Raw genomic sequence first — 13,223 nt, forward strand, 5'->3', positions numbered from 1 at the left:
AAATACTTGTGAAGTCTACTTCTAAGAGCTTCGGACAAATATACTTCGAGCTGTATTCTGTATGAATTCCGCATGAAGCTTGTCGAGTCTCTATGTGCTTCATTATACATTGTGAGTCAAGGAAAACCTGTCACTTCAGTGTTTGCTTTCCATCGTTTTCCATGTTGCTGCCACTTGCCATGAGATATAGCAACATACGTCTCCCATGTTAAATAAAATACCTGAACTCATACGTCAAAGTAGTTGTCGTGCAGTTGAGATATTACGCACAACTGTTGAATCGTTCATAGAGGTATCTGAACCATTGACGTTCGATGTGTCACATTGAACGTAAATGGTTCAGATAGCTGTATGAACGATTCAACAGTTCTGCGTAACATCGACTGGCTCCGTCAGAGGCGATAGATGATTAAATCCACCCAGGAATCTTCCTTATGAAACCACTCACAAGAGATGTGTGAGAAAAGTAATGCTAGTGATTTTGTATCAACCAAAGTTCTTGCTTTTTCAAAAAACAATACTGCCCTCTCCAGAGCAGTTTCCTTCGCCAGCTATACACCGTCGTAGTTCTCAGTCTTTGTAGCAGCGACAGGGCCTTTAACATTTCGATCACCCCCTGTCTGAACGTCCTTCAGAGTCCCAAAATGACGTCCTTTTAAGACATTTTTTCAATTTCGGGAAAAGAAAAAAGTCACAAGGACTCAGATTAGCGAATATGGGGAGGCTCTGGAACAACAGGAATGCCTTTCTAGATCGAAAATTCCGCGACGGAAGTGGCCATGTGACATGGGGCGTTGTCTGCAATGTCCGGTCTCACTCGATTCACCCTCTTCCTGAGCCTTTCAAGGACATCTTTGTAAAGCACTAGGATGGCAGTTTGTCCTGGAGGAACAAATTCTTTACGGACGATACCCCTATTGTCAAAAAAGCAAGTCAGCATTATTTTGGTCTTTGATTTGCTCATTCGAGCTTTTTTCGGTTCCAGGAAATGTCTCAATGTGCCACTTCTCACTTCGCCGCTTTGCCTCAGGATCCAATTCAAAATCCAGGTTCAAACATGTGATCACACTATTCTTATAGTCACTGCCAATCCTCTCTAGAAGACTAAGGCAAACGTTTCTTCGATTGTTCTTCTGCTCAGCTGCGAGTTTTTTGCACCATTTTGGCACAAACTTTCTTATGTACAAAACTTCGGTCAAAATGTAGTATACGGTGAAGTGTTTAACAAGTCACCCATCTCCCTTATTTTTAAACATTGGTCTGATCTGACAAGAGCATGTATACGTTCTACGTTTTCGTCATTTTATGAAGTTGAGGGTCATCCTGAGAGAAGTTCATTTTCAATGAGTTCTTGGCCTCCCGAAAATGATTTGTGCAAGAGAAAAACTTGTGCTCTTCTAAAGAACCCTCCCCATAGCCCTGTTTGAACTTCTCAAATATTACACTTTCTGACTTCCCAAGCTTAACACAAAACTAGACGGCATAAAGTTGCTCTAAATTCCTTTGTTGCAAGCAGAACAACATAGCGTTGCCGTATCATCCTCAGTGTTGTCAATCTCATTACTTTTCTCACACACCTCGTAGACGTCCGGCGATATTTAAGTTGGATTACTAGGAAGATCAGGAGAGTAGTTGACATATGTGCGTTTATTTCTGAAAACCACACCTCAACATTGTTTATGGGTGTTTTCACTGTTATCTTACAAGACCACAGCTTTGTCAGAGTGGATCTACACCAAAAAGCCCACAACACAGTACGAGTGCTATCTGGGAGGCAATGTTCGTTAGTCTTTAACTAAAATACTGGAGTAGGTAAGGTAGACTTTTTAGAAAAACCTTAAAACGAACCCTTTAGATTAATTCTTTACATAACAACATCTCAAACTTAAAAACATTTAGCTTATATTTTATCGAATCGACAATTTCCTCCACATGCAATTCTGCAGCCAGAGATTATAGCCAGCCCGTGACCACGTTTTCATGTTCTTCGTCAGAGTCCAAGCGTTTGCAGTCAAGCCAGTTTTCTATGCGCGTGAAGACGAGGAACTCACCTGGAGGCAAGTCTGTGCTGTAGGCCGCATGTTCAGAAGCGTCTCATTTGAGCTACGCGACAATTTTTCCGTCAGCGGTGTGGCCTAGCATTGTCATGTAAGAACACGATACCGGTAGTCAGGAGATAGCGACGCTTATTTGGATTTACTCTTCTCAGTTTAACATCTCGCAGTAAGCTTCCTTCCACGTTTCACAAATGCACAAACGAGATTCCTCTAAATCTCAAAATTCTGTGTTCATAACCGATCGGGCTGACAAAACTATGAAATGCTTTTTTTTTTGTATGTTGTGCGAGGCGGTATGACCCCACATCACTGACTGATGTTTTCTTCTGCCACTAAAAACCATAATACAGAATGAATTTCGTATTACACCGGACTTTCAATTGTATTGCTCATTTTGTCGGGCCTATTGGTGGACGAGAAACACTGTAGCTTTCTAGCCATCGGAACTCCATGAATACTGACCTATTGGTTGATTCAGTGTAGCGACTGTTTCCTATCCAGGGAGCCCTCGCACATAGCTCCATCTGCTGCTATGTCCGAGGTGGTTAAAGACGCAAATCGTCGATGTTGCACCTGCTCTCGATCCACTGTTGTTCATAACTGATGATATCTGGTTGTGATTCATGAAGCTCAGACGCTGCTGCTGCAGCCGATGGAATTAATTAACTGTCTTTTAGAGATATTTGCTCCAAATTGCTGCCCTACAACTACCATCACGTAAAGAGTTATGTCCCACCTACAGCTGGACAACTACAGTATAGATTTTTAATACACGTATAGTGAGTGTGTCGTATGCTGCTCAATATACTCGTAAATTAAGTTCATTTCAGTGACATTCTTGTGAGCATGTGACTGCGTCGTGGTATTATTAAGAGTTTTATTAAAGAATGAGGAAGAATATAAACGTGCACATGGTCATGATCCTTCCCCTGCTTGATTTTTACTGTCCATTTTAACATGCTGATAGGCAACTGCTGTCTGTGTCGTCATTACAAGAAAGTCTCTCAAGTCTTTAATACATGTGGTATCCCAGGAGGAAAGGTCAGTATTCAGGGATATGACAGAATGTTCAGGGATATGAGAAACGATCTTTCGAAGCAAAAACGTCTCGTACACATGGGCTGTAAAATGCATAACTTAAAAACCATGAGCACTTTTCCATCTTCGATACTGTGAAACAAATTTCGTCTGCTGCTAGCTCTCTGCTTTCCACATTTTGGGAGGTGGTAGTATTGTTAAGTAGGCTGTTTAGGTTTTTATGTTGGTAACGTCACGTAGCGCTCCTGTATGAAAATCACTGGCTGTGCTGTGTGCAGTCTGTGGTTGATTGGCATTGTTAGAATATTCGCTATTGTAGTGTTGGGCAGTTGGATGTGAACAGCACGTAGCGTTGCGCAGTTGGAGGTGAGCCGCCAGCAGTGTGTTATATGGGGAGAGAGATGGCAGAATTTTGAGAGCGGACGTTCTGGACGTGTGTCCATCAGAGAGGGTAAATTTGTAATACTGGATGTCATGAACTGATATATATATATGACTTTTGAACACTATTAAGGTAAATACATTGTTTGTTCTCAATCAAAATCTTTCATTTGGTAACTATGCCTATCAGTAATTAGTACCTTCAGTAGTTAGAATCTTTTATTCAGCTGGCAGTATTAGCGCACGCTCTATTGCAGTAGTTTGAGTAACGAAGATTTTTGTGAGGTAAGTGATTCATGAAAGGTATAGGTTACTGTTAGTCAGGGCCATTCTTTTGTAGGGATTATTGAAAGATTGCGTTGCGCTAAAAATATTGTGTGTCAGTTTAGTGATGATCAGAATAAGTAAAGAGAGAAATATCTGAGTACGTTCAGTTTTGCTCAGCTGTTTGAAAATCAAATACCGTAAGAGGTTTATCAGCACAGTAATTAATAAATTTTTCGAAGGGGACGTTTGAGTATGGAAAAAAAGTCATTCCTAAATAGTGTTTGTTTTAAGATTCTTTCTAACAACTCAGTGCAGTACAGCTCGGGACTTCCCGAGAGCCCCCATCCAGCTGGAAACGTTCGCGTGCCGTCCCGTCGCAGTCCAGAGAGGTGCATATTCACGGCAAGTTAGTTATAAGCGGCGGAAACGCACGGGCTGCTGCCACCGTTCCGCTGGCGGGGCTGCCCCGACACATTCCGCGCGTCGCAGCTATGTGCAGAATGTCATTTGACGACGGCTGCTCACAATCACAGCAAATAATTGAATTCTAGGGCCCGCCACCCGCAATTAATTTTACACGGCTCCGGTGACGTCGGAAAGCCACATAAATAGTTTCACTGCTCGCAATAAATTCGTACGCTTCGTACCACTGAACATTCCAATCTCCTCTTCTTTATTATACAATTTTATTTATACTGAAAGAATGACGACAGAAGTTAAATGAAAGACTTTTCATTCCACAGAGAAATGTGCGTTGACTGCATTTTTTACTTCCATAATTGTATTTTGATGCTGAGAAACGATCTAGAAATTTTTAGACTAAACATCTGTAACTACCAACTGTGACGGTTTTTTGTTTTACTGTCATCGTTTGTAGCATGAAAGAAACAGCCATCCGTTTAACGAATTTTATATTAACTACTTTAGTTGGCATTCGTAGTTGTTGCTCACGTAGCTCCACTGGCAAAAGCCTTGCTTCGCACTCACGGTCCCGCCTCATAGGCAGTAATGCAACAGTTTTCACCTCAGCTATCTCCATATATTCAGACAGCTTTCCTTTATTCCAAGATTCTGCACCAGGGGACTGAGAAATGGGTAGCGTTATACAGGGTGTTACAAAAAGGTACGGCCAAACTTTCAGGAAACATTCCTCACATACAAAGAAAGAAAATATGTTATGTGGACATGTGTCCGGAAACGCTTACTTTCCATGTTAGAGCTCATTTTATTACTTCTCTTCAAATCACATTAATCATGGAATAGAAACACACAGCAACAGAACGTACCAGCGTGACTTCAAATACTTTGTTACAGGAAATGTTCAAAATGTCCTCCGTTAGCGAGGATACATGCATCCACCCTCCGTCGCATGGAATCCCTGATGCGCTGATGCAGCCCTGGAAATGGCGTATTCTATCACAGCCGTCCACAATACGAGCACGAAGAATCTCTACATTTGGTACCGGGGTTGCGTAGACAAGAGCTTTCAAATGCCCCCATAAATGAAAGTCAAGAGGGTTGAAGTCAGGAGAGCGTGGAGGCCATGGAATTGGTCCGCCTCTACCAATCCATCGGTCACCGAATCTGTTGTTGAGAAGCGTACGAACACTTCGACTGAAATGTGCAGGAGCTCCATCGTGCATGAACCACATGTTGTGTCGTAGTTGTAAAGGCACATGTTCTAGCAGCACAGGTAGAGTATCCTGTATGAAATCATGATAACGTGCTCCATTGAGCGTAGGTGGAAGAACATGGGGCCCAATCAAGACATCACCAACAATGCCTGCCCAAACGTTCACAGAAAATCTGTGTTGATGACGTGATTGCACAATTGCGCGCGGATTCTCGTCAATTGGGCCAACTGGTGGTGAATCGAGGAAGTACAGTACATACTGACGAAACTAAAATGAGCTCTGACATGGAAATTAAGCGTTTCCGGACACATGTCCACATAACATCTTTTCTTTATTTGTGTGTGAGGAATGTTTCCTTAACGTTTGGCCGTACCTTTTTGTAACACCCTGTATAATTATAATGGCATCCGTCCATCCTTGAGGGATGATGGTGTAACATGCTTGGTTCAAAGTCTGCAGCGTCAGCTGTGGCTAAGAAGTCCCACTCGAGAGGAAATTTGAGGGACTTCGAACAGAAGCCGCTCTGTCTCTTCGCTTTGTCCTCTTCCTGATTTGTTCCTGTGTGCGTTCGTCCTCTGAGAGCTTGACGCCGTTGCGCACAGTTACTCGCCACTTGACACGGTCATCTGCAATGCTTTCCCAGCGACTTGGATTGATTCTGCTCTTGGTCAGGTCTCTCTTGCAGACATCCTTGAACCGAAGATGCGGTCGTCCCACTGGCCTCACACCCTCCTGAAGTTCTCCGTACAGCAGTTGTTTCGATATCCGTTCAGGATCCATGCGCCTGGCATATCCCAACCATCTTAGACGTCGATGACTCAGGAGTGCAAAGATGCTGGTTGTGCTTGCACGATGAAAGACTTCGGTGTTGGGCACTCTGAAGGATCTTCCGGAGACAGCGGAGATGGAAGCTGTTGAGTCGAGATTCATGCTTAGAAAGAGTTGTCCATGTCTCACAGCTATAGAGAAGGGTGCTTATAACACAAGCGTTGTAGACTTTTAATTTAGTTTTTGTGGTAAGCAGTCCGCTGTTCCATACTCTGTTTTTCAATTTAGCCATGACAGATGATGCCTCCGCGATTCTGTTAGTAAGTTCAGTGTCCATGGGCAAGTTGCTACATATTGTGGATCCCAAGTAGGTAAAGTCATCAACTACCTGGAGAGGATTGCCATCAATGCTGATAGATGGAAGATTGGTAGTGCTCTGCGCCATGAACCTAGTCTTTTGAAGGCTGATGAGTAGACCAAATTTTTCACAGGCGTGTGATAATTTGTTGATTATATACTGCAGCTCATCTTCTGTGTTCGCTACTAGAGCTGCATCGTCCGCATATAACAACTCACAGATAACAACTGTATTTACTTTGGTCTTGGCCTTGAGGCGAGCAATGTTGAAAAGATTTCTATCAGACCTCGTATGTAGATACACTCCCTCCTCACAGTCTTCAAAGGCAAATCTGAGCAGAAGGGAAAAGAAAATCCCAAATAATGTAGAAGCTAACACACACCCCTGTTTCACACCGCTGTTAACAGGGAATGCGTCTGATGTTTTACCGTTGCCTACCTTTATTTGCATTTAATTATCAAATTAAAAACAAACTCATTAAGGAGCAAACAACAAGCTAATTTATTTAAGAATGCAATACAAGTGGGTGCGGGAGGAGGTTTATGCTCTGCATAACTGTTTAATGACTTAAGAACAGGGCATTAGTTTCTTCATCAGAGTACGACTGTGATGAAATTGGAATTCATTTCTTTTAATCCAATGTCTAAAATGAGTAGGAGAAATACATTGAAGAATCGGATCCATTAGGTACATCTATTTGGGAAATATCATGAAAGAGTGAGAAATGCAGTCGAATTCCGTCATCATTCATTTATAAAAGAACTGATTCACATGATACGCGTTAGCCAGCTGCAGTTGTGCCAAGGTGGAAAAGTTGGGGCCTGTTCGATTTACTGGCGTGGCCGCAAAAAATCCGGATATGTCTGCTACTGGAAGGAGGCGGATCTCCTGTCGAATCGGGCACCGCCGCTCCTGCTGCACTCAGCGAAGGCGTCGAATTGGGTCACAACAGCCCAAAGGGAAGGCAATCGCGCGTACTCGTCTCTCCTTTTTCCGGCTGCGGTGCAGGAAGGTGGGGACGCGCAATCGCAGACACAGCTGCCTGTGGTGTGCTGTGCTGTGTATCGAGCACAGCAGCTAATCCTCACAGCTACTGGCTCTCTGCCACTGGGCTGGGTCAGAGTGTGCCACGGTCAGCCGCTGTCCGACACTGTCTGCTTCGTTTAATTTAGGGCAGACGTTGGCAGAAGCCGCGTGACGCAGTCTACGCCTAGCACTCCTGCGTGGAAGGCAGACTGGATAGCAAAGGAAGTGGGAAGGAGGATAAGGCTCTAATATCCCTTCGACGACACCGGCATTAGATTCGGAGCGTTGACGGGGAAGGAAACTGACCACGTATTTTTCATTGGACGCATCCGGACATTCATTTTAATCGCTTTAGGGACACCACGGAAAACTTAAATCTCTCGAGAGACTTAATTCATGTTTATGTTCAACATCACTGACAAGCAGACATACTAGATGCCTCTCACCTCTCCCACGAGCAGTAAGATATCCTTTCCCTTCTTCTTGTTAGTGTTCTGTATGCATTCTTTCCTCTCCGATCTGTGGAGAACTTCCTGTTTTCTTACGTTATCAGTCCACTTAATTTTCAACAGTCGTCTGGAGCACCAAATCTCAGATGCTTCGAATCACTTTTGTTTCTGCTTTCCCAAAGTCCAGAAATACAACGCTATAATTAGCCTGCCGCCACTGCTGTATATAAAGCACAGGGATTGACACATACAGTGGCATACAGTCAATTTTCAGTAAGTGAATGTGGAGGCACTTTCAACTTTAGAAGATGTCAAGTGACATATAGATCTCTGCGATGTGCACCTGTTACTCTACAATAATAACAAACTACAATAAATGCCAATGGTTGCACCGTTCATAAAGAAGGTGTGCAGGCAATGAGGGCGAAAGGTAGATGCGCACAAGGTTAACGTAACCGATTTGTACTCGATACGCTCCACTGTGTTTCTAAGCTCGCAGTATTTCGGAATTTTGAGTCCGTCAACCGTTATTCTATATATTTAAATATTTAAGACAAGGTATCAGGTACTTCAGTTAATTAAGCAGCGATAAAAACACAAGAAGAGGTAACGCGGGTAAAACACTTTTCTTGGTTTTCAAAGTATACTTGTTGCATTCGTAGATGCAGCTGTAGTAAGTAGCCAATATTCATTCGGTTTCGTAATGGCGGTAATATAATGTTGTTATCATTCGAGAAGAGGGAATTGTCAGACTGAAACCAAGTTCCCTTTAAACGCAAAAGTTTATGATAATACCCGTTCTCATATGACACATCAGTTTTATTTATTATTCAGTATTTATTTAATCGTTTGCAGCACTCGTGCACGTAACGTGAAGACAGAGATTTTGAAATTTCGCCGGCATCCCTCAGCAGGCGAGTTGTGTGCTTGTAGTTCGGCGCACTAATCGAAAGCTGGCAAAGGCAGGCAAACAACTTCCCCAACAAGACGTTGATTGATTGCCCCAAACTTCCGAAAACTGTCAGCTTAACACATTAAAAGTTGCTGGAACACGGATCGTTATTTGAAAGGGTATCTCAGCGGCAATTTCCTGTAAATCAAAATTGCTCTAATTGACATCTTGTTCGTGAAGTAGCCAGTACGTGTTATTAGTATAAAGTTTTATACGTTTTGTGGCCGGCAACGTGTACAGTACTTGCAGTGCGGAATACTTCCGTTCCACGCCAAATCCGGGAAGAAAAACCATAAAAAAATAAGAGGTCCGGGAAGTGACGCTACAAGGCCTGCAGCAGCCACTGATATACCCCGACGGAAGGAAATGCTATTTAAAAATAGAGCCGTTGCTGAACACTCATTTCTTTCGTTTTTGTTATTTCATTCCCTCGCCCGTCAGTGCGAGGGTGGGCTAGCAGAAGTACCTGACTACTACTGCTATTCTGTCGAGTCTGTTTATAAAACAAACAAACATAGTTTCTAAAAGAACTAAAAAGTGTAAAATATTTACATGTTTTAAACATACTGGAACAGGCGGTTGGACATCGAAGATTTTAGGTAGACTATTGTTGCCTTTTTCGAATACAGTCAGTCGACGATAGTCTTTACTTAAAAAAGTAGAGCTGCATTTTACTGGAGTTATAGGTAATGGGCAGAAAATGACGAAGGTTGTTGAAAAGAGTTTGCAGAAAAGAGGGTTGTTTGGATAAGATGTGCCATGAAAGAGTTGCACAGGAGGGCACCAAACTCATCGTTTGGAAAGAGAGGGAGGGAAGTAAGGATGAAGGCGAAGAGGAGCCCTGACGTACTGACGTGATGAGGGAGAGTAGAATCCTTTTACAGCTGGAAAGGAGGATAGAGCTCTGACTTCATAGCCAGGTAGGGGGAGGCGGATAACGTCTCGGGATAAGATGTGGAGTGTGTGTAGTGTTGAGGTTGCGGGTATGTGTTGGTACAACCGCGGCGGAGTAAAAGTGTAATAATCAGGGCTGTAACGATACCGAGCTTGGTGTCAAGAGAAGGGAAGTCAGTAACTACACGCTCCTACTGGAGTATGGTAGACGGAAACGGAATGCGAGGAGGAATGCATGGCGTAATTTAGGTAGAGTGAAAGATTCGTGTGACATGGGCAAATAGGAAATTTGGAAATTTGTGGGAAGGTTTGATGGGACCAAACTGCTGAGGTCGTCGGTCCCTAAGCCTGCACACTACTTAATCTAAACTAACTTACGCTATGGACAACACACACATCCACGTCCGAAGGAGGACTCGAACCTCTGACGGGGGAGCCTTCCTTTAATTACAAATAGTCCCCTTACTCTTTTTTAAATACGTTTCATTGTTTTCACGGCTTCAGCTCCTTGTATTGATATGTAACGGGAGACTGATTCTTAGAAATTACTAGTGGCAGTAAATAAAATTGTGAATAATTTGAAGTCAAAAAATAGCAGGTATAAATGCAAACATAGCGGAATAGATTCTAATGAAAGTAAGCATGTAGGCCTATTTCACTGTAATTTTTTATTCTTTTTTATCTTGTCACATTTAAACATTGTTCAGCTTCTGCTCTGACGTATATAGAAAGCACGCATTTAGCGCAAGTAGCAGAGGAAATATGCATCACTTGGTTTACCTACACAATTCCCCGGTTTTTATTCTCTGATGCAGACGCAAACCGTTGTTCAATGAATCGTCTGCGATCGACAGCGACAAAGGAACACTGCATATCTTGAAGTGAACTAGCATTCGGGAGGAAGAGGGTTCAAATCCGCGTCCGGCCTTCCTGATTTAGATTTCCGTGATTTCCCTAAGACGATCCAGGAAAATGCTGGAATGGTTCCTTTGAAACAGCGCGGCCTATCTCCTTCCCCATACTTGCAACAATCCGAGCTTGTGTTCCGTCTCCAATGACCTCAATATCGACAACATTTTAAACCCTAATCTTCCTTCCTCCCCTCGAGCGAGTCATCGACTCTGTCGCAGTGTTAAATTAGAAATAATTCTCATAAACCGCTCTTACCTAAGTTTTTGGGAATTTTTCTTCGGCTGTAAGGCAAATTATGGAACTGAACTGGAAATGCCTTCGCAAATATTCCCAAAGCGGTTTCCTACTAACCTACTACCATCTATACAATATAACTTGAGGATTCAACTCTATTTTTACAGGTGGAGAATGAAAAGTTTAAAAAATTCCTGGTTTACTCTGGTAAAGCATGTCTTGGACGCTTTATTCGCTACGTGACACGTACGGCATGTAGTTATGAACGATATATATACTGAAACTTCCTGGCAGATTAAAACTGTGTGCCGGACCGAGACTCGAACTCGGGACCTTTGCCTTTCGCGGGCAAGTACTCTAGCATCTTTTTTTGTTCGATACTGTTCGCTGCATTTATTCGGGGCAGACATGCCATGAAACCCAGTCAAGTTCATCAATGGTCCAGTCACTCAGTTTTTCCATTGCAGAGGACAGTTAACCCTCTGACCGAACACGCTGAACTACCGTGCCGGCATCTGATCTACCCAAGCACGACTCACGACCCGTCCTCACAGCTTTAATTCCGCCAGTACCTCGTCTCCTATCTTCCAAACTTCACAGAAGCTCACCTGCATACCTTGCAGAGCTAACATTCCTGGAAGAAAGGATAGTGAGGAGATATGACTTAGCCACAGCCTAATTTTCACTCTGCAGTGGAGAGTGCGCTGATATGAAAACTCCTGACTCGAACTCGGGACCTTTGCCTAGGCAAAGTTCCCGAGTTCGAATCTCGGTCCGGCACATAGTTTTAATCTGCCAGGAAGTTTGGTATCAGCGCACACTCCGCAGAAGAGTGAAAATTTCGTTCTGTAAACATCCCCAGGCTGTGGCTAAGCCATGTTTCTGCAATATCGTTTTTTCCAGGAGTGCTAGTTCTACAAGGTATGCATGAGAGCTTCTGTGAAGTTTGGAACGAAGGAGACGAGGTACTGGAGAATTAAAGCTGTGAGGACGGATCGTGAGTCATACTTGGGTAGCTCAGATGGAACAGCACTTGCCCGCGAAAGGCAAAGGTACCGAGTTGGAGTCTCGGTCCGGCACACAGTTTTAATCTGCCAGGAAGTTTCATATCAGCACACTCTCCGCTGCAGAGTGGAGATTTCATTCTGATTTTTGCTTTACTTCACTTCCAAGCTAAAGGTTTCTTTCCCCAATGCAGATTCTGAAGACAGTCGAAGTTTTCCCAACAGCAGTAATACTGCAATCGTGTTATGTGATTATGAATGTTGTTGGAGTGGTCTTTAGCCCGAAGACTGGTTTGCTGCAGCTCTCCACGCTAATGTATCCAACGCATGCCCCCCCCCCCCCTCCGTCCCGGATAACTACTCTACCGGTATTCATTTGAACCTGCTTACTGTAGTCAAGCTTTGGTGCGTCTGTACAATTTCAGTTTCAACAAGAAAACTATAAGAATGAGTGTCTCTACGCAGAAAAAGGTATTTTATTAGCGCATCAGCAACTTTAACTTTGCTGGGCCTACTGCATTTCACGTGGAGCAAGTGACTGGACGATAGGCAACACACACCGCATACGACCGCCGCAGGGCTCCTGCTCCGTGCCGCCTTTCATGTGCACAATCAGTCTCAAACCATGCGTGGCGTCACCGGGAAACGTTAGTGAACATTTTGAGTGTAACAGAAACTGATCCCCACGATGTGATCTATCGCCCCTAGATGTTTGCCGCAGAGCCTTTGAAAGCCCTATACATTCACGACACAGAAGTAACTTTTCCCCGCGACATATGAAATGCAGGCCTTTCACGGTTGAAGCCGCCGCTAGTTGCAATTAGTGTGAGAGTGAAGGAGAGAGGGTACTTACAGATGACGGTGAGGCGGGCGTTGGCGCGGATGGCCTTGTGGAGGCGCGCCGGCCCCACCTGGCACTGGAACTCGGCGTCGTCGTCCAGCGTGGCGTTGCTGATGCGCAGGTTGAAGACGCCGGCGCGCGCGTCGCCCATCACCGAGTAGCGCGGGAAGCCCGGGATCACCGACGAGAAGCCTGCAACAGCGTCACCAACACACCCTCACTCTCCGGTAACAATTTCTGTCATCACGGTTGTTGTCAAGTGATACAATTCTAACTTGCAGGCGTCTTACACATCTATAAATACAGTGAAACTTCCTAATTCCGTCTAATTGGACTGAGTCCCAACCGAATTACTGCAAGTCACACTCATAGAAATGTTTTCTAAACTAGTCATCCTAGACTGAAATT

At 43.9% G+C, this 13,223-nt stretch overlaps 1 protein-coding gene across 1 annotated transcript in view; it reads right to left on the reverse strand.

Moving 5' to 3' along the window:
• LOC126235206 (nephrin-like) overlaps nt 1–13,223 on the reverse strand; it is a 190,324-nt gene that overhangs the window by 58,080 nt on the left and 119,021 nt on the right. The window contains exon 6 of the mRNA XM_049943935.1: nt 12,828–13,007. Coding sequence (XP_049799892.1) covers nt 12,828–13,007 — 180 coding nt within the window. The remainder of the gene's footprint in view (nt 1–12,827; nt 13,008–13,223) is intronic.

This window comes from Schistocerca nitens, chromosome 2, assembly GCF_023898315.1.
Source record: "Schistocerca nitens isolate TAMUIC-IGC-003100 chromosome 2, iqSchNite1.1, whole genome shotgun sequence".
Classification (NCBI taxonomy): Eukaryota; Metazoa; Arthropoda; class Insecta; order Orthoptera; family Acrididae; genus Schistocerca; species Schistocerca nitens.